Below are 26618 nucleotides of genomic sequence, written 5' to 3' on the forward strand. Positions count from 1 at the left end.
AAATGTTTAGTGGCAGTCTTAAAACCACTTAAAAAACAGATTCAACCCACATTTAGAGGTTCTTAAGAGAAACTAACAGCACTGGCTTTTCTCTCTAGCCTTATCAGAGAATAAAGAACGGGAATTTAATTAGCAAGAAAAGACAGCACAAAACCAAGGAGAAACTCAACAAAACAATTGAAAGCTTTTATTGTGATACCTCAAGTAGATACAATATAGTGAAACAACAAATGATGTACAGTATTGCTAGGACAAAACAGCAACACAGCCATGTCACCTGTAAAAGAAAGCATTGTAAAGAGTTTAAGAAACAATGAGGCACAACTGCCATTTACGACTCATGCTTCACACCTTCAAACATCTGTAACAGTCCTTTTAAAAGAAACCTCTAAAGCGTCTGTTCCTTTTGCAGTAGGTGTTTATGCCGCAGGTTGGCTTAACATGAGTCTCAATGAAGTACAATAAAGTGTCCAAAAAGTTCAACAATAATTTGCCAGCTTCTTCCACCCATCGCCATTATCCAAGAATGGAGATGTCTGAAATTTGGTCTGTGAGACTGCAGGTCACTGCCGTTGCAATCTGACTGCTGAGATGAGCATGCAGAAAAAGCTCTACAGGCACGACTCAGAGGGAAGCGTAAGTCCACCAGGAACGGCACACGGCATTCTCGGTCTCTTGCACTAGCTTGATACACCAGTAAGAAACGACGGACGACCACCTGATTACGGGTGCAGTGACAACTCTTGGTCAGAACCTCAGAGGCCAGATCTGAATTCAAATCTATTTCCTCAACTGTATTTCCCCCTCTGCTCCCACAGACTGTGAACGCCTGCAAGCACACAAGGCATGCTGCCCGGGTCGGCCGTTATTACCAGGCCTTCCTAGTGGGAAATTAGGATGGAACGGTAACACACTTTGTTAATACAGTCCATCGTTGTACAGCTTACAATGAATGAGGAAAATTCATATTCTGGCCATTTTTACCGGCAGATGAAACTGAGATTACTAGACTGCTAAAAGCATACACAAGAGTGGTTAGGTTGATGTGTCAGCAATCCCTCACCAAATTCTGCAGCTTATTTCACAGCGAGTTTGCAACTGAACAGAACTTTTATAGATGGCAGCTTTGCCTTTTATTAATCAAAAAGGTACCTAGAGTGACCAGCCGAAGAATAACTCTTAGTGTTTGGAGGCAGACTCAGTCCTGGAACACAACTGTTACAGGCATTATTTTGGACCTAGACAGAGAATGTGTGGTCAGATTACTAAAATCACATCAAATTATGATTAATTACTTTAGGACAGGCGTGGCTTTAGAGGTTCAGAGGAAAAAAAAAAACCAACTTTCAATACATGTACATTTTTGCTAGCAAATTCCTATGCATCCCAATGAACATTTCTTCTAAGCCAGCTCATAGTCAGTTCATTTGGTCCAAGAAAGAGCCAGCAAGAAACAAAGGTTCACAAAAGCTTTTTGTTACAGTTTATAAAAAACAAAATACAAAATAAATGTTAAGACCAACAATAAAAATAACCAGTACAAGTAACAAAAGTGCTCAAGTTGGAGGGGAAGTAAACTTGCCCAGAGCAAACACATACAAACTTTAAATATAATCTTTAATATATTACAAAAATTGGTTAGAGGGAAAATGCTTTAGTAAAATTTTTTTTCAAGTAAGTTTATTTTTCTTTCAAATGACTGCTGGAAGGTTCAGTGACCAGACTGACCTCTTCACATTAGCCAGCAGCCATTGCTATCTGGATTCTACTTTCACCAAAACCAATAACAAGAACTCTCTACATCTTTACAAGGGGAGAAAATAAATCATTGATGCCGCCAAGCAACGCAGGAAGAAAATTCACATATTCCCTCAATAGAACAAGCCTCAAGAATTGTTACATGGCAGCATGAAATAGCAATTCTGCACTAGTTCTACTCTTTACTCCTTCTAAGCGTCCACTCTTAAAAGACCCAAAAGAATATTGCTGTGTTTGGTTCTCTTAAAAGCCATAAACATCACATATAGGTCATTAACTCTTTATGCCAGCGGTCTGAAGCTCTATGCACTAAGCACCTGATGAAGTCCCAACCTTTGGCATCAAAGTTAATTAAGGTTTTGGTGAAAATGTCCAGTTTGAAATATAAACAATGCACTGAAGAAAGAGGTTGACTTTCTAAATAAGAATCAGACTGTGTTACAGACAGCATTAACTTACTAGCAAGAGATAACCAAACCCCCAATTTTAGAGAGAAAAATCTTTAATACTTTACATATTTTCTTTAATTTCAACTCTCTACCAAAAAGCAGCCATTACTTTTGTCTTCAGTCCAGTGTACTGCTTCAGCAAGTCCGTAGCCAGGAAATAAGAAAAGCCCAAAGATACACAAACTTCACATACACGTGTTCAGAAGTATCAACATTGCAACTGGACTTTGCAGCCAACACAAAATTTTTGTTGACAGAAGTTTTAGTGCTGCCTTTGTTGGCAACACAGATTACAATGGAGGAGAACAAAATCCCAGGAATTCCAGGTCAAAAAAAAAAAAATAATCAAGTGACAGGCAGCACCGAAGCCCATCTTGCATCAACAACATTGCTAAAAAGGAGACTTTGAAGCCTGATGATATGAACATGAAGTAGTAATGTGTAAGCCAGGTCGGACACAACTGTACCACCTCAGGTCTTTGGACTGAAACCCAACAGCTTTAACTACTTCTCAAATTCTTACATTTTTAATTCATAGGTATAGATCACTACGACATCTTGAATGCAGTTTAGCCAGCCTGCATCAGAGAATGTACACATCGGCAAACTCTTCTCGCTCTTCCTCTCCACAAAGACACTGGAAAGCTGATTTTAAAGATTTGTATTGCCCCTACCCATTGGCATAATTTCTCATGTATGACAAAATTTCTAAAGTGCAGCAGAGTTCAGAAAGCCTATCAGAGATTCCCAAAAACGTAACAGCAGCAACAGCACCTATGGCTAATTTTGCAGGTGCCATATTAGAATTGTTATTGAGAGAAAATCACATTGTATTGCAAGGCTTCCGTATCTTTCAGTTTTAGTACTTATGTAGTGTTAAAGGTTTTTTTCCAAACATTTTGTCCTCAAGCATTAAAAGGATTAAAATATAAAAAGTCTTCAGAGACGGTTTAATTTGAAAATAAAGTTAGCAAATTTACGTAGAGTGTTTCTTTCACAGTTGCTCAGAATTTGCATGCACAGATACCAACAGCTAATATTGTGCATACACTTTCGAGAAGTTTCTCTCATTAACTCATTCCATTTAAGAAACAGTGCCAGAACAAAAGAGAAGGCGAGTTGCATATAGTTTTTTATTATAAAAAGGTATCTGGGGATGATTTAGCCAGCAAACCAAGAAACCCTCTCCCCCACCCCCAAGTTTTCAAAACTATCTTATTTAGTTTTACGAAAAACTGAGTCAAACTTCCCTGCCCTCTTATTACCCCTCCTTTTTCTACAGGTACTATATTAATTTTCATGTCATAGGCTCTGGCCGTTTCTCACAAAAATAAATAACTTTGTTCAAATGTAGAAGAAGCAGAATACTTCAACAAGTTTCCTTGATATCAACCTCTTTGTCCAGTGCATTAGGACTATACAGTTACATGGAACCAGCCATAAAACTTCACTGATGCACAAGTCCCTGTTACTGGCAAAGGTACAGTACCAAAACTTTTTTTTTTTTTAAATACACTGACTAATTTATTTTTTTTCCAAAATAGAAGATGCATATATTTTTCTGCCTTTTTAATCTTGCAAGCTACAGTTTTATAAATTTCTTATCCAGCAAACTCCTTAGGGAATATGTTTGTCTTAAAGGAATTATTCTATAGCATTGTTGATTTAAAATCCTTCTAAGGTATTTCATTGAGATATCAAACCTCTAGCATAACCTTTCCTAACAACTTGAGACCTGCTAACTTCAGTCAGTGCAACTGAACTATTTTTTAAAGTGAGCACTGTACCTTTAACCAATTCACCTACAAGATGTACAAAGGTTGTGGTACACTCAAATTTAAGAAAGAAATTAATAACTACAATACTGCATCCTCTTCACTGCCAAACACATCAGAAATTGCTACATATAAAAAAGCACCCCATCCCATACATTCTTTCGGACTGCTCAGATATAGAACTTCTACAGGACTGGAGTGTAGGTGTTTAGGCAAGAAGCATGCACAGCAGAAGGTAGCATTAAAGGCATAGGTCAGAGAGAGATGCTAACCAGTAAAATCCGTTCTCAATTAGTGAACTGTTCCTCTAGTTTGAGAGTTTTTAGAAAAAGTTCATCCAAAATATTCCAAAACAACTGTTCACACAATAATACACGTACAAAAAGAGGGAACTTACACAAGGAGAAAAGGCAAACATGGCCTGAAATAGCCACTTACACTACACTACTCATTTGTGAGGTTTCAGAATTCAGTGATATTCTCAGGGCCACTCTAGCCAAGCTCTTCCTTTACTTTGCATTAGTCTTTGTAAAGCATGTTCCACAGAATATTGTCCAAACAGAAGGAAGAAGGTTATGATTCACTCCCAGCCATTGTCTTTTATCATGTGGGCAAGTTCAATGATAAATTTTCCTTCTTTGTATTTCTGACTGCTCTCAAATGCATGTTCCTGGAAAGAAGAAAAATCAAGACACTGAATTAAGCTGGGGAAATTTAAGTATCTTAATCATCAAACTTGCATTAAAAATACAAACCAGGAGACATCCCATTTAACATCCCGTATTGGTCACAAGGAATCAGGGGTGGGAGGGAGGGAGGAGAGGATTGGAAGAGGGTTGAAAAGGAAATAGGAGTAAACTTCGCATAAGCAGAATCAGCAGATTCACCACACAAGAGATCTTGCTTTAGAACTTTCCATGCTCTCTCACTGCGTAGGGAATTCTAATGCTTTTTTTAAGTGAGGGTTAGGAAATGGCACATCATGTGCGTTCAGTTTCCTCATTCGCAGAAGCAATGAAAAGAGGGAACAGGAACCTTTTCAAAAGCTTTCCTCTGCATTCATCATCAGAGGAAATGCATTCGGACAATTTCTTTTTAGAAGATCTGCAGTTACACTGAATCAATGAAAATCCTACATGCAATACCCAGAATTCTAACATTTTCAAAAGATCAAACTTGCAACACAGCTTCAAGTGTTACAGGTAACTGCACAGATAACTTTTCAAACAACAAAATCAAGTTCCCATTAGTTGTAAGCAGTGTAAATGTGCTCAGTACCATTTATCGTAATTCACACTTTTGCTATATGAACCAACCTTTGCAACCCAAGAAATTAAAGACCCACTTTGATGATTTCTTCCATCCAGCTTAGTGTATGTGGTCAGTAATCTTGCAAAAGGATATTACAGAAGTATTAATAGCTGTAATAGCAGCTATAGCTCATGCTTGTTTTGCAGTCCAGGATGAAGTTATTACCTACTACAGCATTCCAGCAGATGTAATGAAGCAAAACTGTATTACAGTCTGATATATATAGAAAGCACTGGAGGTAACTCCCTAAACTATCAGTTTAGGGGCCACTCAATGGCCCACTCAAATTATCTGTGCTTTAACATACAAACATTAATGGAAGACTTCAGTATATTGCTTACATATTTCCATCCAAGAGTGGTTTTACAATTTTCACAATAGATATCTGCTACAGCATGTAAACCTGTTAGAAGAACTCTCTCCTCTGCTGGACCACAGCCCACATTTACCCTGAAAAAAAAAAAAGGAGAATTTACATTAACTGCACAAGATTGTTGTTTTTTTTTTTACTTGCACCCACCTTTTCTCCAGAGGACAACAAATACTTCAAAAAAAGTGCCTAACTCACTCAACGCTGTAAAAGTAACTTCCTCTGTTACAGTGAGCTGAAGGAGAGGAAGAAAAAAGGGGGTTGCATTTTCTGTTTTTCAAGTGGCTAGTCTGAACAGCAAACTGTTGGTGATGCCCACTTACTCCCAACAACAACGACTGGTTTAACTTTAAATAGTTTAACTTCAGAGAACAGAACACTGAGCAGTAACTGGACACCTCTACAGTTTCAGGCTTTTCTTCAAAAACAATTTAAGACCTCTGTAATGGAAGTCTGCACCAGCCAAACAGCACCAACAGCTGAATTTAGAACCAACTGCATAACAGCAGCAAGGAAAAAGCCTCATAAATATTTCTTTGCTCCAGATCAGCAGACTAAGCCATGATGAACAGAGAGCAATATCAAAACAAAACATCCCATGAAGTACTGCATCAAATTCATTTTTTCATGAATAAGGGTCTATGCAGAAAACATGAGGCAAGACTAAACCAAGTTTTTAGACGGTTATACAAGAGCAAAAATTTACCATTTTTGCTGTTGTATTACCAGATTCTTACTACTACAATTATACTAGAAGTCCCAAGTCACCACTGAACGACTACACATAAAATGAATTTCAAGGATCTGCAATCAAATCCTTTGCAGTTACAGTTCCATTATCCTGGTCTGAAATAGACTAAGGCACTTAACTGCATCTCTTTTTCCAAAATGCTGCAACAACAATAAACTGCTGAAAACTAAAGACAAAAATGCAGTCCTGCACATTAGAAACTTAAAATACATCTATTAGCAAATTCAAAGAGCCTTATATCATGACTAAGACATGCTTAAAACTGCAAATATTAGGCCTGATAAAATCACTGTGACCTTTTGCCTCTAGCACATTCACAACATTCAAGGTCATTTAAGATGTACCAAGTGTACTGAAACATTAACCTGTACATGTATCTAACAATCACACTGGAAAATTCTTCTTGAGACTGACTACAGCAGAGTTGTCTAAAGCAAACAGTCACGCAATATATTTTGGCTTCTGGAATATCTCAAAATGGCAACTCTTACTCAAGATCGTTACCATTACATACACAAAAGGAATTTCACATTAATACCCTTCCCTAAACTTGCAGCTATTAGCAGAACTACTTAAAAATCCCCTGTGCTAAGGGATACTTTGAATCAGCTCAGTAGCTCGTTAATAACTATCACTGGTAAGTAAAGCCAACCTTAAAAAGAAGAGGGCAAAGTGCAGCTACATGGATTCCTACTGTTTTCCACTTATGAAGCACACCGAAAAAGTTCATACTCTGTAGGTAGTATGCATAACTGTAATAACACTTACACAGAATTAAAGAGGTAGGCTCGTCCCTGGCTTCCCTGGAAGGACTGCATAAAAAAAACAAAAAACAAAAAACAAAAACACACTTGTTAAAAAAACACAAAACCAAAAAAAATAGTTCCAGAAGGGTGTGTAAACATATAAACATAATACAAATATAAACTATTTCAGAGTAATTACTTTATACCAATTCTTTATAGGAAAGCCTGGTCCACAAAGTCTTCACCCACATTAGATTTTTAGCAATGGTTTTAAGTTGTTAAGTATTATTGTTCAAAACAAACATCTGTAATGCAAATGAGACATACTTTATTCCTACCCTTCTGCAAGATATCAATTCTCATTTTCCTAGACATCCTTCATGCTAATTAAAATAATCTGCTTTTAACTCAAAGGGAATCATTTCCATCTCCTCTGTTCTCTTCTGCTGCACGCAAAAGACGATTTATTTCAATTTCATTGCACCATTTGATGCAAGACCAGTGAAAGCCTGGACCAAGCATAAAACCAGAACACAGTATTCAGGAGATGCACCTGATTAGTTTATAAGCTCGGCTTTCCTTTAATAAAACAACTATGATCATCAAATGCCCAAGCACAGCCATACGCTTTCCAACCTCTTGTATTCCTGATAACAGACAAAAGATAACTGCTAGACTTTCTTGGCTGGATCTAGATTAATGGTTTAGTTCAGAGCAGGAGCAGTTTTGCAGCGAAGCCCCTGATCAGCCATGCTCCCTGGGGGATGGTTTGGCTTGCAGAGCAGTTTCAGTACCTCCAAACGACATGTCTGTTTGCTCCTCCCGCACCCAACCAAACCAGCAGCTCTTCTGCAAAAGGGGATGAAGACACAAAGGCTGGACCTGTGACCCGCCAGCCCTGAGCTACAAGCATCCTTGCAAAACATGTAAACAGACCAGATCCAGCCGCAGGTAAAACATTCAAATATACATATAAGAGACATCACTGCTTTCATCTGTTGATTGGTTCCTTCTGTACTGAACTACTTGATACTTCAGACACAGCCATTTCCCATCCAAACAGGATCACGCTGAAATGGTTTTCTTTTTTCCTCTCTTCCATACTGAATTCTGTTTTTTAAAAAAAATCCTAAACTGTCTTAATTTCTTTTTTTTTTTCAAGAATTTCCTTTCTCTAACCTACTTTCAAAGAAAATTAACAATTTTATCCATGCTGAAGAAAAAGTACAAAATTTTTTAAGAATCCTTGCAATTCTAGTATTGAAGATCAAAGACCACCTTTTCTGAAACCTACATTAGATAAACATGCAAGTTTTTTGGAAAGAAAATCTCACACTGATTATTTTTGAACAGTTTCAGTAACATTAGGGATAGAACCACTGGCAGAACCTTTCTGCAATGGATTCTTCTTCTGACATGTATCTAGTTATTATAATCAGAAGTCACTTGACACCAAAATAGGTATTTTGCTAGTCTAATGGTTAGCAACATAACACCAATAACTGCTGCATCTTAATTACTTTCTCAGAACAGTTTGCAGGAAAAAAAAAAAGGGGAAATGTATATAAATGAACACTTTTTAATCAACATTAACCAGATTATATACCACAACAGAGAATGTTAAAAGAAATCCGTGACTCTAGACTACTCTTAAGTAGCAATGGTGGCAGTAGAGTTACACACAGCCCTTAGCTAGTCATAACATCTCACTTTAAGATGAGAAGGTCTACTTAACAGTCCATAGAGTTAATATTATAGTATTATTTTAGCAAACATTTAAAAGAATTATTAAATGGAGCTTTTTATGGACAGAACATATTACTGCTCTCTACAACTACCTGACAGGAGGTTGTAGTGAGGTGGGGGCTGGTCTCTTCTCGCAATTAACGAGTGACAGGATGAGAGGAAACAGCCTCAAATTGCACCAAGGGAGGTTTAGGTTGGATATTTGGAAAAATTTCTTTACCAAAAGGGTTGTCAAGTGCTAGAACAGGCTGCCCAGGGAAGTGGTTGAGTCCCCATCCCTGGAGGTCTTTAAAAGATGTGGCGCTTAGGGACACGGTTTTGTGGTGGACTTGGCAGTGTTAGGTTTACAGTTGGACTCTATGATCTTAAAAGGTCTTTTCCAACCTAAATGATTCTATCTATAGCAAAGACAAAAGAAAAGGTGCTCTCTCCATTAGCCAGCACCGCAAGTCTTATTTTTCGCAAGGCAAGGCGAAGAAGATAGGCTGTGCAGTACAGTGAAAGCTAAAACTTCAGGCAGGATTGATGCTGAAAGGAGAGACTCAGCTTGGTACAGTCTGAACAGCTCTGCCAGAAAGTAATCCTTACACCTTCCTTCAAAAGAAACAAAGACCCCTCACCACTAGTTCGGTTCTCCTGAAACACTTAAAACATGCATCACAGCAGAACAGCACAGAGCCTACAGCCTGAGCTCCTATAGAATAAGCAGTGTTCCCTAACTTGGGGCCACTGTCTCACAACCAGTAATGAAGCAGACAATGCTTACTGCAGATGGAAACAACAACTATTCACGTACATACTCTCAAAAACTGCCCGTTAACAAATGAGTAACTAGCTTGAGTCAACTGCACATGGATTTAGAGACAACTACAGTTGTGCAAGCCCGAAAATTTAAGAAAAAGCAAAGTAAATACTTCAAAGGTCTTCTTATTCGTTAAAAAGTAAACTTAAACTAGAACATTTAGGTTCCATGTACCTGAAATTCAGAACAAGAAACTTCAAAGCCACAGTGACCCTTATTTTTGATTAAGCTACCGTAAATATTCTTGAAATTGCAGTCATTTCTTCTTGCTTTAAAAACTGCATGCTGTGAATTAGAATTTACAAATCCTTTTTCAAGCTGCACCAAGAAATACTCTCTCCTATTAATTATGTGCTAATTTCTCTATTTACATGTAATTCACAAGCCAATCACATACAAATTAATGGTGGTGGTGGTAGTGGTGGTGTTTGTCTGGTCCTACACCATCCCTTTTTAAATTACTTGTAAGCCACACTTGAAGTTCCCCAGCTATCTGGGAAAGAAAAAGACTCCAGAACAAAGCAACAGTCAGGAGACCTTTTGAACTACATTATGGCAATTATTTCTGCCAAGTTTATGTTTAGTCTTGACTTAATATCACCTAATAAAAGCTCTCCTTTGACCCCGCATTTCTCAAAATTAAGCAGAGGGCTGTAACAGAATGCCAGGAATAGCAGAAAAAGCAGCTCTTCCCTTTCTCTTGTTTCATAAGCTGAAAAAAAATTCTAGCCAAATGAAACACAAACCTTAGGTTGGTAAGTACTGCTTCAGATGTTCTTTCTTCCTGATGCATTTTTAAAGATTATTTTTCTTTTCTCGCTTTTTTGTCCTCAATATGCTGTACTCTCCTGGGTTTTTCTCCCCTCAGAAATGGCCATCTTCATTACCTTCTGATTTGGGGGATTATTAGGGTAGAGTGGAGAGAGAAGCAACACAAAACAGAACCTTTTCCTGTTCTGGAAAGACTGTTCACAAACATCTCACGCAAAAAGCTCCTCCATTCCCACCTTCTCTAGCTTCCCGTTAGCAGAGTTTGGCTGATTCATTTGATACTATCCTTCTTATCTACACACACGTTTAGAGGCTAAATATTATGTTTTTACATGCCATGGAAGAATTGTTCCTTTGCCCAGCTGTGAGGAGTGAGTTCCTCCATGTCTACATCACTCACAGATAACTTGACAGCAGCCTGTAGCAACTTGTGTTACTGCACTAGGGAATACAGAACCTGGGGCTAGGCAACTCAGGACTTTCCTTTAAGATCAGTGTCCAACCTCAACATCAGTGTGTCATCAATGGTCTGCAATCCATCCATGCAGAACTCTTGTACATTGACTGAAGTAAAAGCACAAGATACCAATTTTTAAATTCCTGTGACTTAATTTTTCTTATTAATTTCCTAACTTGTCAGAGCTTGGCAGTCACAGTTTCTTATTCACATGAATAGCTCAGGAGATCATTATTTTTTTCTTTTTTTCAAAAAAAAACCCCGCTATTCAAACACAAAAAGGTATAGACCTGTCACATATGCATCCTCTGGACCACACAATATTGAGTAACATGAAGGGCTCTATCTACTAACAAGTATAAGAAAGGTTTGTTATCAGAGCTTTACTTCCTGATGCATCCTATTACTAGAAATGGAAACAGGACAACTCCTTTCAGCACTTGAACTGCTTGCTAAGCTTGCAACTCAGCTATAAAGAGTATTTTGCATAACCAGGAAAAAAAATACTAAAAAAACATTTGTTTTTACCAGCACACAGTTTCTCACACTCTACACTGTATGATTCAGTTATACTGATATGAATTTTAAGAGACTGACAGTTTAAACGCCTTGTGTGTCAACTCCTCAAAGGAAATTAAAGAGAAGAAAACATTTTAAATGGCAGTGTCAAGGACTAACAGGCATAACTGTTCAAACCAGTCTCCAGAGAAGTTGCTCTTCTACAGAATAAACATCACCTATGCAAACACAAACTTTTACTTTGCATGATTTGTTCAGCACTTCCAAGGTTGCTAGCACCATACATGAATCATAACTAAACCACAACATTCTATTAAAACTGGGTCTTAAATATGTGTCTCACCCAGTAGAGAAGAATTAGAAGATAGTGGTGTGACCAACTGTCATCAATAATGACTCACATCAACCAGGATTTTTTACTTAGCAGCTGGGCAATTTATCAGTTCAACTAATATTCGCAGTTAAAACAAAGCCTGCTTTCAGTCTCATTTTCCATGGTCCTCTATTACTAACACTGCATTGGTTTACGAGTTAACTTTTTCCCCACAAAATCCACATCTCTGACTAGCCATCCATTCCTACAGGAAGATCTAAAAGATCCATAACTTCTTGTTTCAGGAACTATACTAAGGTCAACTGCAAGAACAGTTTGGTATTGTGATCTTTTCAAGTCATCTGACAGAGCCCTGTCATCAATACATTTTGTAGTAAAGAAACTTGATCAACTTTTCACTCATACAGTAGTACATGCCTGCAGAATTTGATACGATCTATGCTTCTAAATTAAACCCATCATTACCTCTTAACACCAGGATTAGCTGTTTTACCCAGGAGAAAAGGAAGTATCAGTTAAGCAAAACTTGTATTTACTGCCCCAAGGCATACCTAAGGGCATGGGTGGGGGAAGGGAAGCTACTAAAAAGGTTATGTAATTAATTATTCCCCACAGACGGAATTAGATTGCATGGCTGGAGATCATGCTCCACAGAAAACATCCAGAGAAACTGCCATCTTAGCATGTATTAAAGGTATGGCTGGCATTATCATAAGCAAGTCAGAATGGCATTAACAGTAACTTCCTTAAGCACAGCAAGTTATTCATAACATGGGAAAAAAAATTTAAACAATGGAATTGGAAGTAGTCCAGAAGTGTTTTTTAGTTTCATTTTCTTGAGTCTCCTTTCATTTGCTAGAGTTCACTTTACAAGCTAAGATAAATCAACCTAAATTAATATTCTCAACAAACGTGCAATTCAAAGAAATACTACCAAGTAAGTCAGAAAACAGTATTAAGGTAAACCAGAAACATGTAACAGTGCCCTGATGTCTGCAATTATCTTCTTAGCAGGATACAGCAGAGGCTGTAAGGATGGCTTGTCTTCAAGATTTGCAAAGTAAATTCAGAAAACTGAATTCAACATAAGCTAAAGCTTAAAAAATTTATCAGGGGAAAAACCCATTTGTTCCGTTTGAGATTTCTCTCAGATCCAAAATTCTCGATACTGCAGACAACCAGAGATAATACTGCCCAGCTGCTTCCTAGGCAAGTTCTAGATGACTCCATGAGAGGTATTTAGATTATTATTTTTAAAGTGCATTTTCATTAAATTATTTACTGATTTTAATAAAGCAAGTTATAAAGTTCAATATGTAGAGAATAACCTTAAAAAATTCCACCCCAAAACCTGCATGCCTGCAGTTTGGAAAATGGTATTGCCCAAAGTGAAGACACCGTCAGGCAGAACAAGTTACCCGAGTTACACATGGCATCTAGAACGTACTTTAGAAATAATGATGTCAAAACACCTGTAGAGTAGAACACTTCCCTTGCACACTTCCCAGCTCCTTTAAGTCTTCCAATCTATTCTTGGATGTCTTACAAAGATTGCTATTCTTCCAAAAACTACATTCTTCCCCTGAGAGGAAAAAAACCACCTGAACCCAAAATACTAGAAACCTCTTAGAAAAGAAATTTACCACCAAAATAATTATGAAATTAGGCCCATTCTTAACTTTTTCAGCAGGGAACAAAAATGGCCTTTGAGCATACAACAGGCCCAGCTATCTTTCCAAGTACTCCTTGTATCATAAGCAAAGGGGGATTACCAACTCGAATCAAGCTAAGAACAGCGTATTTACTTAAAGGCAATAAACCCTTAAAACAATTCCTCTTGAACTCACAGTTAAACAGTGGAGGCCCAAAACAGCGATTGCTAAACAAGGCTAAACATTTTTTGGCATCTATTTAAGCTGAAGACTTTTCCTTCTCATCAATAATATAACAGCAGACAGACTGATGCCGTGTGGAACTGAATTTAACCACCAAGATTGTTCTTTTGCCCATAAGGTGCAAGGATTTCCCAGCAAAGTCAATGATGCTGACGTATATATACCTTTATGCAGAACTTGTTCTTGAAAACATTGACACATCTAGTCCTGTCTGTGACTTCATATGACTCTTCCCCTCTCTGGTCAGATATGCTTTGCAATGAATGAAACAAAAGAAAGTGACAGTATTTACACTGGCATCTATACAAAGGAATCCAGATTATCTTCCATCCCCAGCATTAACGCACATTGTAAAACAATTCAACAGTCTTTCAAGCAGGTCAACCTTGAGTAACAAAGTCTTCTCCTCTGCAATACATCCACTAGGTACCAAGATTTCTATTAGGTATTTGTATTTTTTTGTAATTTGTTGGACCATGCTTGAAGTTCTAAACAATTATTGGAACTTAATGAGACTAAGCCATTCTCAAGTGCTGTGGAACTTAACGCCCTTCAAGCAGGATTTGCCTCCTATAAATTTAATCCTGCTCGTAATCACTGCACGTTCTCTACCATTTACAAAAAAATCAGCTCTTCCAGTTAAGCCTTTCACAAAACTTACTTTAGCATCATTTCAAGAGCAGCACGCACTGAACATTCTGCACAGGCCCTGCAAGTGGCAACCTCACCTGGACTTCAAAGTCTGGTAGAAGTCTTCCCTCAAAACTTAATTAGGTCAATTTTTTAAATTGTTGGGATTTTTTTATATTAACACATACCGTTTGGTTGCTTTTTACGTGCTCTTTGAGCATTTTAAACCCAACAAGTGTCTCCTATAGCATCACCTTTTGCCTTACTCATTATTAAGGCCTGTGGTCGCTTGCTGATACTGGTTACTTCTCTGCCATGCCTGTAGTCGTAGAAGGATACAATTCTAAAAAAATCCATTTGCTTCTTTAAAGAAACAAAAATGCTGCAGCTTTTTCTCCTGTCCTCTGAACATCCCCCAGTGTAGCAAAGACTGGTGAACTCCCTCTAATAGTAATTGTGAAAAACAACAACAAAAAAAGTTTAACATTCACTTTGAAGCCCTCACCAAAGAAATAGAAAATCCAGCACTTGCAGACTTGCCAACAATGCAAATCAGTAGCGTCTAAGACGCACCTAACACCACCTCAAAATTATGCTTATTTCAGTTAAGTCATCTACTTCTTTTGTTTGTTACTTCTTTCAAGTATCCTTCAAATCAGTGTTTTCCCAAAGATGACTGGAGTTATGAATTATAGCAGCTGCTCATACATGCGTGCACATGTTCAGCTGTACAGTTTGTCAACACCTCCACTGCTGATGGCCTCCTGGTTTGGGACTCCTGTTCTCAACCAGCCTTCTTCCCATTCCTCCTCCTTCCCCAGGTTCCCCCCTAGACAGACAGAACACAGGGTTTTAGGGTGAAAATAACTAGAAGCGCATGCCCTAGTCACTAACCATCAAGTTGACTTCAACACCAGGCAACATGTTGAGTCCTTTCATAGCTGCAGAGAAAACTAAACCTAACAATAATTTCACTTGTGCACGTAACACATTTGTACAGTTTTTTTAGTCTGCATTCTTATTTCTAAGCTGTTGCCAAGACTCTTGGTTGCCACTTGAGCACCAGCAAGGGCACAAGAGGAAAAAAAAACCAAAAAAACCAAACAAACACCAACCCAGCTTCATGATTAATTCTAAGGCAAAAAAGAGATCCTACTGCTCAAGCAGAAGAGAAATAAAATGAAAAGGTGATCAGTGTATACTGCCATCCTTGTCAGACAATTGGAATCAACAGTGCTCAAAAGCAGAGCTGTAAATCTGTACTGAAGTCTGATATTCAGGACCAGAATCAAAGGGATGACTGGCAGAAATAGGCCGTGCTCTTTGCTTCTCCATGACAGACCAACATTTAAGAAAACCACTACTCATTTCAGAGCGTAGCTTTGTCTTCCCACCTTGAAGTCAGAATTATTAAGTGTCAGGTATAACAAATGCTTATACTTCAGAGCACATTAGAAAGCTAGTTGTAGCTGCTTTAAATTAAGTGTTCCATGTATTTTGGTTTTTCCCTAACCACACAAAGCAAGTCACCATGCACACAAGAAATGCGGGGGCAGGGGGGTGACACCCAAACGAAGCAGTTAACAGCTAGGTATCAGATACTGTTTGCCTTATAAATATCTGCTGAAGACTATTTGTGGCACGAGGGTTCTGGAATGAGACTGTACAGTAAGCACTTGGAAAGAATGAGACAATCTGTAACCGAAAATTGTATTTAGTAAGTGTTACACAGAGCTTTAGCTTTTAACTAAGCCCTCGAAGTAACACAGGGGGGTGGAAAAAAAAATCAGGTTGAACTGTCCAGTTCTCTGCTCCATCAATAAATCCAGAACAGCACAGGAACAGCACTGTTCTCAGTTAACTTTAGATTGTATAGAATCAACTTGCTACACGCTTCAAGTTATTTTAAGTATTTTTTTTTTCTGCAGCTGGGTAGTTATAGTAACTAAGATTCTAGATACTGTTAGTATAAATAAAAAAATCTCTCATGAACCTAAGTTCATAGCACATAATGTGCATCAATGAAAACACTTTAGGAGACCTTCAGAAAAAAAAAAAGAAAAAAGATTCATATAAAAAAAATGAGGTATCCTCATCTGTTAGTCCTTTTACAGTTCTAAGGTATGCCTACACACATTGTCTAGGATATTTATTTGGGTTTTATTTTCCAGGTTAACCTGTGTTCTCAGGTAACAGAAATAAAGTCTTATTTCCTCCCACTACTTCCCCTGCCACCCCCAGGACAGCGCTACTTATTTTTAATGATCCAAGTGTAACTGCAAAGCAGTAGCTAGATATTTCCATTAGAACTTCTCCAATATTGGAATATATACAAGTTAGGCTTAAGGCAGGTGGGGTTTTAAAAGCTATGTTCCAAATACAAGTACAATAGATGAGAAATGTTCTTTTTATTTTACAAACATACAAAAAAAGATACACCTCACATTTAAATGTGATTCTCATTATTACACAGATTTAGACAATAAAATACGGTCAAATAATCTTAAATTGACAGAATACGGATCAGCTGCCAAAAAAGCATATGGTCAATGAGCAAGTACAGCAACTTTTGTAAAAGTCTTCACTGAAAATTATGATAGCCAAACGTAAAGCAGAATCTGTATCTAACACCCTTCCCAACACCAACAACACAGAATATTTGTATTTACTATATAAGATTTTTTGAAGTTCTCCACATTCTTTGAATTAAAAATGTGATTTTTTTTAATGTTTGAAATTATTTGTGAAGCTGTAATAAGAACACATGGTTTGCTTAAGAACATGCTCAAAATACTCTGCTGACCAAAACTCTCAAGACTGTGGAGAACAGCTGGCTCATGTGGCAACTGTGGCAGTTTAGTTGACATGCAAAAAAAAATTTCTAATTCCATGAAATGAAGACCTTCCTATTAAGTAGGTGTGCTTGGATTGCATTTTCTCAATTAATTTAGACATCTCAAGAGACATAGCTAGCCGAGTTTCATTCCTCCTGTAGGCACCTACAACCTGATGTTCAGGGAAGATTAACCCCTCCCACTAGTTTTTGGCCCAGAGCATGTAGTGAATAATGAACCTACAATTGCTTACAATTTGACTCCAGCATTGCTCAAAAGACACCTTATACTCAAATTCTGAAATCAGCCTGGAAACAGATGAAATTCAAATGCATTTGTATTACTATTTGAACAGTTCTCCTGACCTTACAATGAAATAAGATCGATCACTATAGAGAAAGTGAAGAACTTTTATCAGGTTAACACAAGTGAAACAAGTCCTCCCTCTTGAACTTCTTCACATTGTTTAATGTAAGTAGCTAGTGCACTGTTTTACATCTGATGCATCACATTTGCAGTTCCATGCCTCAATACACGTGCTAAGTTGAGGGAAAGAATTGTTTAGCAGAAGAGGCTACAGGCAGAGCAGAAGCAAGCATGCAATAAGCAACACTGCCAAGAACCATCACCAATTTTACCATTTGACTCAAAGTTGTTTTGATATCTGAACAAAGATCAAAAGAATTATTAACACAAGAAAAACTGTATGGGAAAACCCCATTACTTCCTGATAACCCCCTCAGGGATAAGCAAGCAGGTACACTTTCTCCTTACCCAAAAAACACATCAATTCAGAAGGAGCAGCACTCTTAATGCCTCCACCCCCCCATCTCTTCAGCAGTCAAGAGCAGCATCACCTTAGTGCTGCTGATCACACAGGCAGGAGCAACAGATAAAGTTAGTTCTAAAGGGTTTGCCACTAAAATTTTTATTTGAATATAAATTATATATATGAATATAAATTTAAAATAGTTTTATAGCAAGCAATTTGTATTAAGAGGTTTGAAAAGCAACTGAAGCATTTTCTGCAGGACACCATTAAGAGCAAATTCATCAGGAGCTTATTTGAAGCAGAATGAACCAGACTGTCAAGTATTTATCCCAAACTTCAAGTTTTCCTATGTATTTCACACATCACAAATCTTAGTTTCTTCCAGTAACAAGGAGGACAGGCCTAGCCTGTTTCAGGGATCCACCCATCCTCTAACCTTAAGTTTAGACAGCCCAACCATTCTGAACATCTCTGGCTAATCACATTCCTTAGGAACCAGCATACAGCAGAAGTAAACATGTTTACAGATTGCATAACAGAAGTGGAACATTCTGGAAACAGCCAGGTTTGTGACTTTCACTCAAATAGTCAAAAATAATCTGGTTATGGTTATTCCAGATAAAGAATCATTTCCCCACCCAGAGATCCACGTTTTCTTCTGACAGTTTTTCTTAGCAGACTTTTGACAGCTCACAAGTAGTACCTACCTGACAGTCGACAGAGCTCGTTAGTATGGGGAACATATTAGATCAGTCTTTGTCACATTGAAAAGTTTCCAGAATATACCCAGTCCTCAGTACACAACACATGACCCAAGAGTGAACCCAAGGAAGACACTTTGAAGTATGCATCAATTTGCATCCCTCATCTACTGGGCGCAGCGATACAGTGATAACTGTTGTTCTTTGGTTAAGAAATAATTCATGAGGTCTCTAAACAAACCACTTGCCTTGGAGATCAATTCATCATGGTTGGCTAGATGGGCTCTGCAGTGGATACAGCTGTAGGTTCGGTGACAGTTTGGCAGGTAAGCCTGGAACGTTTTTGATTTTGTCATTTTTACCATCTCTGCTGGTGGCTCCTCACTCAGCTCAGGGCTGGCACTTGAAGAATTACAACTTTGCTGAACTCGCTGACAAAAGAAACACTGGAATATGCAAGCAAAAGCCGTTGTTGTTCTGGAGTGTGTGTGGCACTTTCCACACAAGTGACAGAAGAGAAACAGTCACAACCTGTAGGTGAAAAGAGCAGAACAATTAACAGCTTACAGCAAGGCCAGAATAAACTTGTTACTCAACAACTCTAGACATAAAGCAAAGTGTTATTTGGAACAAACGTCTGGCTGCACTACAGGCCCCTTCTTTCTATGAAGCTGCCCAACTTAAGTTCCATTCAACACAGCAACAAGCAGTTCTGTTCCATTAGTGGCTCTACTCCATCACACTTCTAATGGAGAAATTCAAACAGTTCTCCGCAAAACACAAGCTTGCTACGATATACCAGGTATACTCTTAAAACATCCATGCAGAAAATTGCAGCAGAAAGGCAGGGGGTTAGAGAAAGTTAACTGTCTCTGAAGTTCCGCTCGGCAGTTCCAATACAGTAAGTAACAAAGCATCTTGGAAAACACTTGCTATGTCCAACAATAAACATACAACAGGTAACTGCACTTGGGCATTCAGCAAAATCACATCTGGCTTTAAGTGAAATACCAAGAAAGATGCTGCCACCCTACTCAGGGATCCACGTCTCCTCCTCTTTCAAACTCAGAAGTATTGTATCTTTAGGCAAAGGCGGTTTTGTCTAGTGTTCTGAACAAAGCTAGATACCTCCTCACCCCAGCAGAATAGCCTTAATGGATGCTACCAAAAAATCACAGTCAGAAAATAAAAGCTAAATTCAACACAGAATACCCAATTGCATTTGTAATCCTCAGAGTGCCTTTAACAGACATCAAATGCACAGAGAAGGACAAGCCTTCCTGCTACACTGGAAAACAAGGCTTTTTTAGAGTTTGCCTGAAAATTACAGGTTCTAAATATTCATAAGAACACTTACTGATTTGTCAAAGGCCATCAATTACCACGCTATGTGCATTAAACTAACTAGCGATCCAAACATGAACACAGCTGATGACATAAGTGACTGTGCAATCAGGTGACAGAGTAGGTCAATAGCACAAACAGAAATGAGAGCAAAGAAAAAGAATTTACAGTATCTTGATCCAGCTATTAAAATGAACTTGTAAAACACTTACACAGTTGTAAACTGTGTGCAGGGCAGCAGTCAGCCACTCTTCTAGCAGTAGGATACTAGTAATACAAATAGAGCAGATAACGAAAGCCACGTAAATTAAAGATTGTTCGTAAGAAGCAGTCACTGTGCTTCAAAAGAAATCTTGAGAAAACGATCTGTATAGCAGGCCTGGCACAAGAGACAACCACAGCAAGATTTAAAGGGGTTTGTTGTTTTTTTTAATCTTAAGCTTATAATAGCAGCAGGAGAACAGACTCAGGAAGTTCTTCAGTAGTTCTTTACACAAAGAATTGCACAGGCAGAGATAAGCCACAAACAAGACATGTACCAGAACATATGCAATCCAAAAAAATACAGCAACAATGGGAACAAGTTGCCATCCAAAGCATGTATCTACACATCAGAATGATTTAAGTCACTGAAAAGAAAATAATCTGATAAAGGATACATTAATGTCTGAAATATTAACCCAGTTAGTATGAAGAGCAGAACTTAATACAGTCATTTAAACAAATATAATTAAATTATCTTGGGACAATAGGTATATAATAATTGCAAAGGGAAGAATGATTACAATGTTTGGAGAACACAGCTTGCTTTTGTAGAACAGCTAGATACGAAGCCACATTTATCAGAGGTAATGGACTATAGGACAAAGACAACACAAGAAATACAATCCTGGAAGTTAAACATGAGGTTCCCTTTGAATTCCCTGCTTCAACTCTTAATGTTAGAAAGATACAGATCCTATTTATGTCTACAGAACTCGAAACAAAAATCCAGGGTTTCAGAATGAAAGGCACCACAAGCAAACACGTTTTGACTTTGGATTAGACCCTTTCAATCCGTAACTGAAACACGACTTCAATGTTTGTATAAGTTTGTTCAGCAAGTTGAACAGAAAAATATTCTTCTTCAAGGTATTCCTAGCAGCTCTTTTAATTCACACTTCCAAAGGCCATCTGGACTCTTTCGGACTGAGTATTACTGATTGGACTGAATGAAACTACCGAAATTAAAGGACTGTCATTCTTTTGACAGCTGTATTTGATATTGCTCTCTTCCAAAAGAGGGCAACCCGAAGTGTTTTATATACACTCTTAAGAATGACAGGACTTGTTGCTTTGTGACGTTAACGACAAGCCTCAAACCCCGAGCCATTTCTTAGCTTGCTCTAGTAATGGTGAATGCATCCAGCCTGGCTTCACTCTGATAGGCGCAGCAGCAGGTTCCATGGCTGCCGTTCCTCACGCTGTGCAAAGTGGCGCACAGACCTGAGGCAACTACCCCGCCACATGCTCAGCCAAGAGCACGGGCTGCGCCGCCGCCATGCACACGGCGGCCCGGTGTGCCGGAGTTCTGAGCAACCTGGCAGACACTGCAGGGTTCAGAGCAAAGCCCGGCGTGCGGGCGGCCGTGCAGACCCTGCCAGGGTGACCTGGATCTGCCCCACCAGCCCCGGGCCAGGAGGTACCCCCGGGAGGACCGAGCGCCCCCCGACCGGGACCCCCAAGGCGCCCCGCGGCGGGTCGGCAGCGCACACCGTCCCGGCCCGCGGAGGGGGGGACACTCGGCTACGGCGCCCGCCCCGCCGCCCGCACTCGTGACGTCACCGGGGCGGGGCGCCCGACGGCCAATGGGTGGGGAGCGGCCCCGCCCCGCGCGGCTCCCGGATGTGTAAACAAACACCCCGATAAGCGTGGCGGGGGGGCGGCCGCGGGACCCGCTCCGCCGGGGCAGCTGCCGGCCGCGCAGCGGCAGGGCGGGGGGGCTTCCCTGTCTGCAGGGGGATCTTCACGCCGCTGCTCGCAGCCGCACACGAGCGTATAGAGAAATAAGGCGTATAAGGAACTCGCCCTCCGCCGCTCCTGCCGGGCTTGGAAAAAAGGGGCGACACCAGAAGCTTAAGAGTCCTTGCCTGGCTCCACAGAGCCGGCCAGAGCCTACGCACCCGCTCCCAGGAAAGCTGCAACGTGATTACTCCAGCAGGAAAACCCTCACAAAGTTAAAGATCGAGACGCAGAAGCCCCATTTTCACGTCAGACACCGAGAAATAAGACGCGAGGAGAGTTACCGGCGGAGCCCCGGCGTCCCTGCCGGGAGGGAGCAGCCGCTCCGCGCCCGCCGGAGCCCTTCCTCTCCCCCGCCCGAGCGCACAGCTGCCGCGGCGGGTGACGCCGCCGCCGTCCCTCTCACGCTGGCAGCGACCCCCGCCGGGCACGGCCGTGCCACCCCGGGGCCCCTCGCAGGGCGGTAGGAGCCCACCGCACGCCGGCTCGCCAGGCTCAGCCTCGCCCCCCCTCAATTATGTAAACCATCCCCACCCGCCCCGTAACGAGCCGGCTACAGGCAGGCAGCGCTGCCGTCATTTCCAGGCGCTATAAATAGCGCCCGAGCCCTCCTCCCGCCAGCAAAGTTGCTTCGGCGGCCCCCCGCCCCGCGCGCACAGGAAACCGCGGACCCCGGCCGGGGCGGGGGGCACACGGGGCTGCGCAGCCGCCCCGCCGTCCCTACCCCCCGCCCCCCCCCCCCCCGCCAAAAAAATGAAGAACCCAGCCAAAGGCTGAGGGGCCGGCTTCCCGCACGCCCCGGTACTCACCGCTGCGCCCTGCCGGCTCCGCTCCCCAGCCTGGACTCCGAGCAGCAGCGCGCCCCCGGGCCGCCTCCCCTCAGGGGCACGGGCAGGCGGGGCGGCGGGACCCCCGGCGCTCAGGCGATGGCCGGCGAGGGCTCAGCACCGGGCCCTCAACGAAAAACAAAGGAGGGGGCGGGGGATGGCGTGGCTTCCCTCGCCTGGAAGATGCCTTCTCGGCGGTGGCCGGGGGTCATAGGCGGGGGCTGGGCGCGCGTGTGCTGCCCTGCGGGCCGAGGGGCGGCCGGGGCATCCTGCCGCTGCGCTCCCGCCGCCGCCGCCGCCTTTGTTTTGCTTTCCCCCGGCCCGGGGCTGCTGCGGCCGTTAAACCCGCTCCCACCGCCGCCGGCAGCCAATCACCGCGCGCGCGCGCGCGCCCTCGCGCCCGCCCCGCCCCCTGGGGGCGGGAGAAGGGAGCGGCGGCAACCGCTGCGGGGGGCGCGCGCGAACTGGGGGCGCGCGGCGCTCCGCCCCGCCCCTCGGCTTTGTGGAGACGTGGGATGGGAGGGGGCGACTCGGGGGCGGGGCGAACGGCCGGGTTGGCTCCGCCCATCCCCCGTCGCTCCGCCCCCGCAGGCCGTGGCGCGCGCAGCGGGGCGGGCGGGCACGTGGTCCCGGGCGCGTGCGGCGAGCGCCCCCCGTCCCAGCCCTCCCGCCTCCAGCGCGCGGCGGTACGAGGTGGCAAGAGGAGCCGGCGCGCGCGTGGGTTCGTCGCCTGCCTGGCCCCCGCTGAGGTGCGGCGGGGCCGGCCGCAGCAGCCCAGCCGAGAGCTGAGGAGACAAGCTGTACGGGACGGGGGTAATAGAACAAACACAAGGTAGATTCTCAGCCGAAGCAGCTAGCTCGGCTACGGTTTCATCCCGAGGTGTTTTCAGAGCTGTTTTCATGTGAAGACACTCGAATAAGCCATGTAGGTTTTCAGACTTTTTTCTTCTCACCAGAGAGCATTTATCTTCCACGTGTCTGCTGAAGGTAGGTAAAACCCTGGAAAATGACATGGGTCCGTAATTGAGTTCTGTAGGAAAACCATAATAAAAAAAAGTCCAGTTGGAGATTGGAAGATGAGTAGGTTTGGTCAGAGCAGTTGTTTCCAGAAAGGGAGTTTTGGGAAGTGCTTCATTGCTTATAAAGAAAAAAATACAGGTTTTAAGGTATAAAAGAACAACTTTGAAGATTAAGGAAACCAAAATACAACTCACAAGTAGTTTCCAAAGCTTCTAAGGTCTGTTGGCAATGATCATGTTTTCCTGAAAAAAAGTAAATAGAAGCAAGCCCCTAGATTATTTTGGCTGTAGTCTTTCCATTTCCACAGGCAAAGAGTATAAAGATACAAACTGACGAAGCTGTCCTTCATCCTTTGTACCCCGAGGCAGAGCTCTTTTGTCATGCTACATAAATGCAGCATCAATAAAATCTTTGCCTCCTTTTCTTGTCAGTACTGACATCTTTTTTTCCCCAAATCTTTATCATGTGTTGTTTTTTTTCCCCAGGGGGCCTTGGAACTTTACAGAATATTAGAGAAATAGAATCCATTACAATTCAGCTAGTGGCTATAATTGAGAAACCATATGCTAGTTGATTTTATTCTTACTATCCATTTTTTAATATAATTCACATAATTTATACATTTTCTGTCATATGCTTCTTCCTTCCTAATGGCAAATTAATGGCCATTCTTGAAGAGTTATCCAAAAAAAGTCATGCTTGCACAATAAAGAAGAAGTATGTTTTGGGGAAACAGCAGGAAACAAACATCTGTGAGAGTATTTCCAGTAATTTTTTATTTTTTTTTGCAATTTTCCCATCATCTCTAGCTCCAGTGCTGGTAGCTGCAGTCTTGTAAAAAGGAGAAAGGTGATAATCCTTTTGACTTACTTAGCTACACTTCAGGTTGCTCCCAAGTGGACTTGGCAGTGCTAGGTTAACAGTTGGACTCTAATCTTAGATTTTTTTTCCAACCCAAAGGATTCTAGGATTCTATGAAATCAAGCTTCCTAATCCAGTTCCTACAGATGAGTTAGATAAGACGTATGACAAAGACCTATAACATGATAATAATTGGAATGGGGAAAGAGGCAAGGATATAGCATAGTTCAGCACAACAGAGAAATTACATTAAATTTGATGCAGTGCAGAAAGTACGTAAATCTTGAGATGCTTCTTGAAAAACAGTTCCAGCCTGTTAAAAGTTAAAAATATCCCATAAAGAGCTTTTACAAATATTTAACAATCTGTTTCTATTACTTCTTTTCGAGGGGCCTGTTACTACTCTCCTTTAACAAGACAGACCTCTTAGTCTGTTCTTCTCTAAGCAAGATACCTGACTAGATGCACGGCTGTTGTCATCTGGTGTGGCTGATGCTATACCCTATTTACACAGGTGCCATAAAGTTGCCTATAAAAATACTCCTGTATGTATGCTTTAGAAGTAACTGCTTCAACCTTTTAATAAGAGTAAATACTGTATTTTACAGTAAAAGCCAGCATTTTACAGGTTCTAAGTACTATACCACAGTATGTTTACCATAGTTCCAACTTTCATCCTCTTTTCGAGGATCAGGAACAAGGAATATTAAGCAATGAGCAGAAAGTCACGATAAAAACAACACTGATCCCTGCAGGTAATCCTCCCAACCCATGCAGTGAGGTGTCAGTCCATGTAAGTCAATGGCTGACACCTCATGACTGACTGAAACCAGTGAGGTGTCAGCCATGACCTACATGGACTTGACACCTCAGTGGTTCACTGAAACTGGTGGCAAAGATGGCACCACAACGCACAGTGCCTGAACCTCAAAGGCAATGATGCCAGATGTGCGCAGTCCCCTTCAGGGATCATAGTCACACAAGGTCCCAGTGTTGAAATGCGGCTAAATGCTGCAGTACCTCTTGCGCTCTCTGAAGTCTTGCTGGTGCTCTGACTCAGTACTGACCTGAAGAAGTGCAAACTTGGAACTACTAGTGCTGCTGTGTATGCTTTTCTACAGATACGAATGCAACATCAGGTTTCTTTCTTGTTTACCTTGAGAGACGTGCTACAATCTTGATTTAGGTAGTTAGAAACTGACCAGGTTACACAGAAACAGGAATTAAACTCTACATGAGGAAAAATAACCAGCAGTGCCATCCTGAATATAGAAGTAACTCTCCTTTTCAGAGATTACAAGATGGACAAGGGGGAGAAAGAAGTGTCTGTCATTCTGTGAGGACAGCAAAGGATCCCGAAAGCTGAACAATGTTTCCATTGTTTTAACACAAGCTCTGCTTCTCCACTGAAAGATCCAAATGACAAGGACACTAAGGGTTTCTTTCTCTTTGCTGTTTGTTTCCCTAGTAACAACCACACAAGCTGCACTGTTAGCATACCATCCTTTTCTCTCTCTCTCTCTTTTTTTTTTTTTAAGATAAAGACATGTCAAGGATGTATTCAGTGCTTTCAGTAGCAGGTTAAGGTTGCTTGTACAAATGAACCTCTGATACAGCATGATGTACTTGAAAGTACTGTGTGTAGTCTGCTGAGATAGTGAAATAACTTAAAACAAAAAGCATGGAAGAAATTAAATGCTTACATCTCAATGTCTATACCGTTCAGATTGTAAACTCTTAGGGTGAAGTCTGCCTTTCACAGTGGTGCTCTGAGCTTGATTAGCAAAGCAGATGGCATACTACTACTACTACTAAGTCCTGTGTAGTGTCCCAATTATATCACAATCACATTATCATCAGTAATATAATGTACACCATTTTAATGGGACTGATTTTGAGACTGACAATCCTTGCTTGTGTTTTTGTTGTGACCTCTGCATCATG

At 41.1% G+C, this 26618-nt stretch overlaps 1 protein-coding gene across 1 annotated transcript; it reads right to left on the reverse strand.

Annotated features, from left to right (window-relative positions):
* Window positions 1-165: 165 nt before the first annotated feature.
* YPEL1 (yippee like 1) lies at window positions 166-23171 on the reverse strand. Its single transcript, XM_055704173.1, has 5 exons — window positions 22776-23171; window positions 18870-19152; window positions 7183-7226; window positions 5635-5743; window positions 166-4652 (listed from the first exon to the last, which is right to left on the reverse strand). Exons 2-5 carry the CDS (start codon window positions 18984-18986, stop codon window positions 4563-4565), a joined length of 360 nt encoding a protein of 119 aa, XP_055560148.1. The 5' UTR covers window positions 18987-19152; window positions 22776-23171; the 3' UTR covers window positions 166-4562.
* Window positions 23172-26618: the final 3447 nt, after the last annotated feature.

Source organism: Falco cherrug, chromosome 1 (assembly GCF_023634085.1).
Source record: "Falco cherrug isolate bFalChe1 chromosome 1, bFalChe1.pri, whole genome shotgun sequence".
NCBI classification, from domain to species: Eukaryota; Metazoa; Chordata; class Aves; order Falconiformes; family Falconidae; genus Falco; species Falco cherrug.

Bases quoted from the DNA above. Each gene is read 5' to 3' on its own strand.
- YPEL1 (XM_055704173.1), bottom strand. From the start codon at position 18,986: ATGGTAAAAATGACAAAATCAAAAACGTTCCAGGCTTACCTGCCAAAC. The intron at 7,227-18,869 runs GCAAGTGGTTTG...TTTTTTATGCAG, and splicing joins ATGATGAATTGATCTCCAAG to TCCTTCCAGGGAAGCCAGGG. The intron at 5,744-7,182 runs GTAAGTGTTATT...TTTTTTTTTCAG, and splicing joins GCCTACCTCTTTAATTCTGT to GGTAAATGTGGGCTGTGGTC.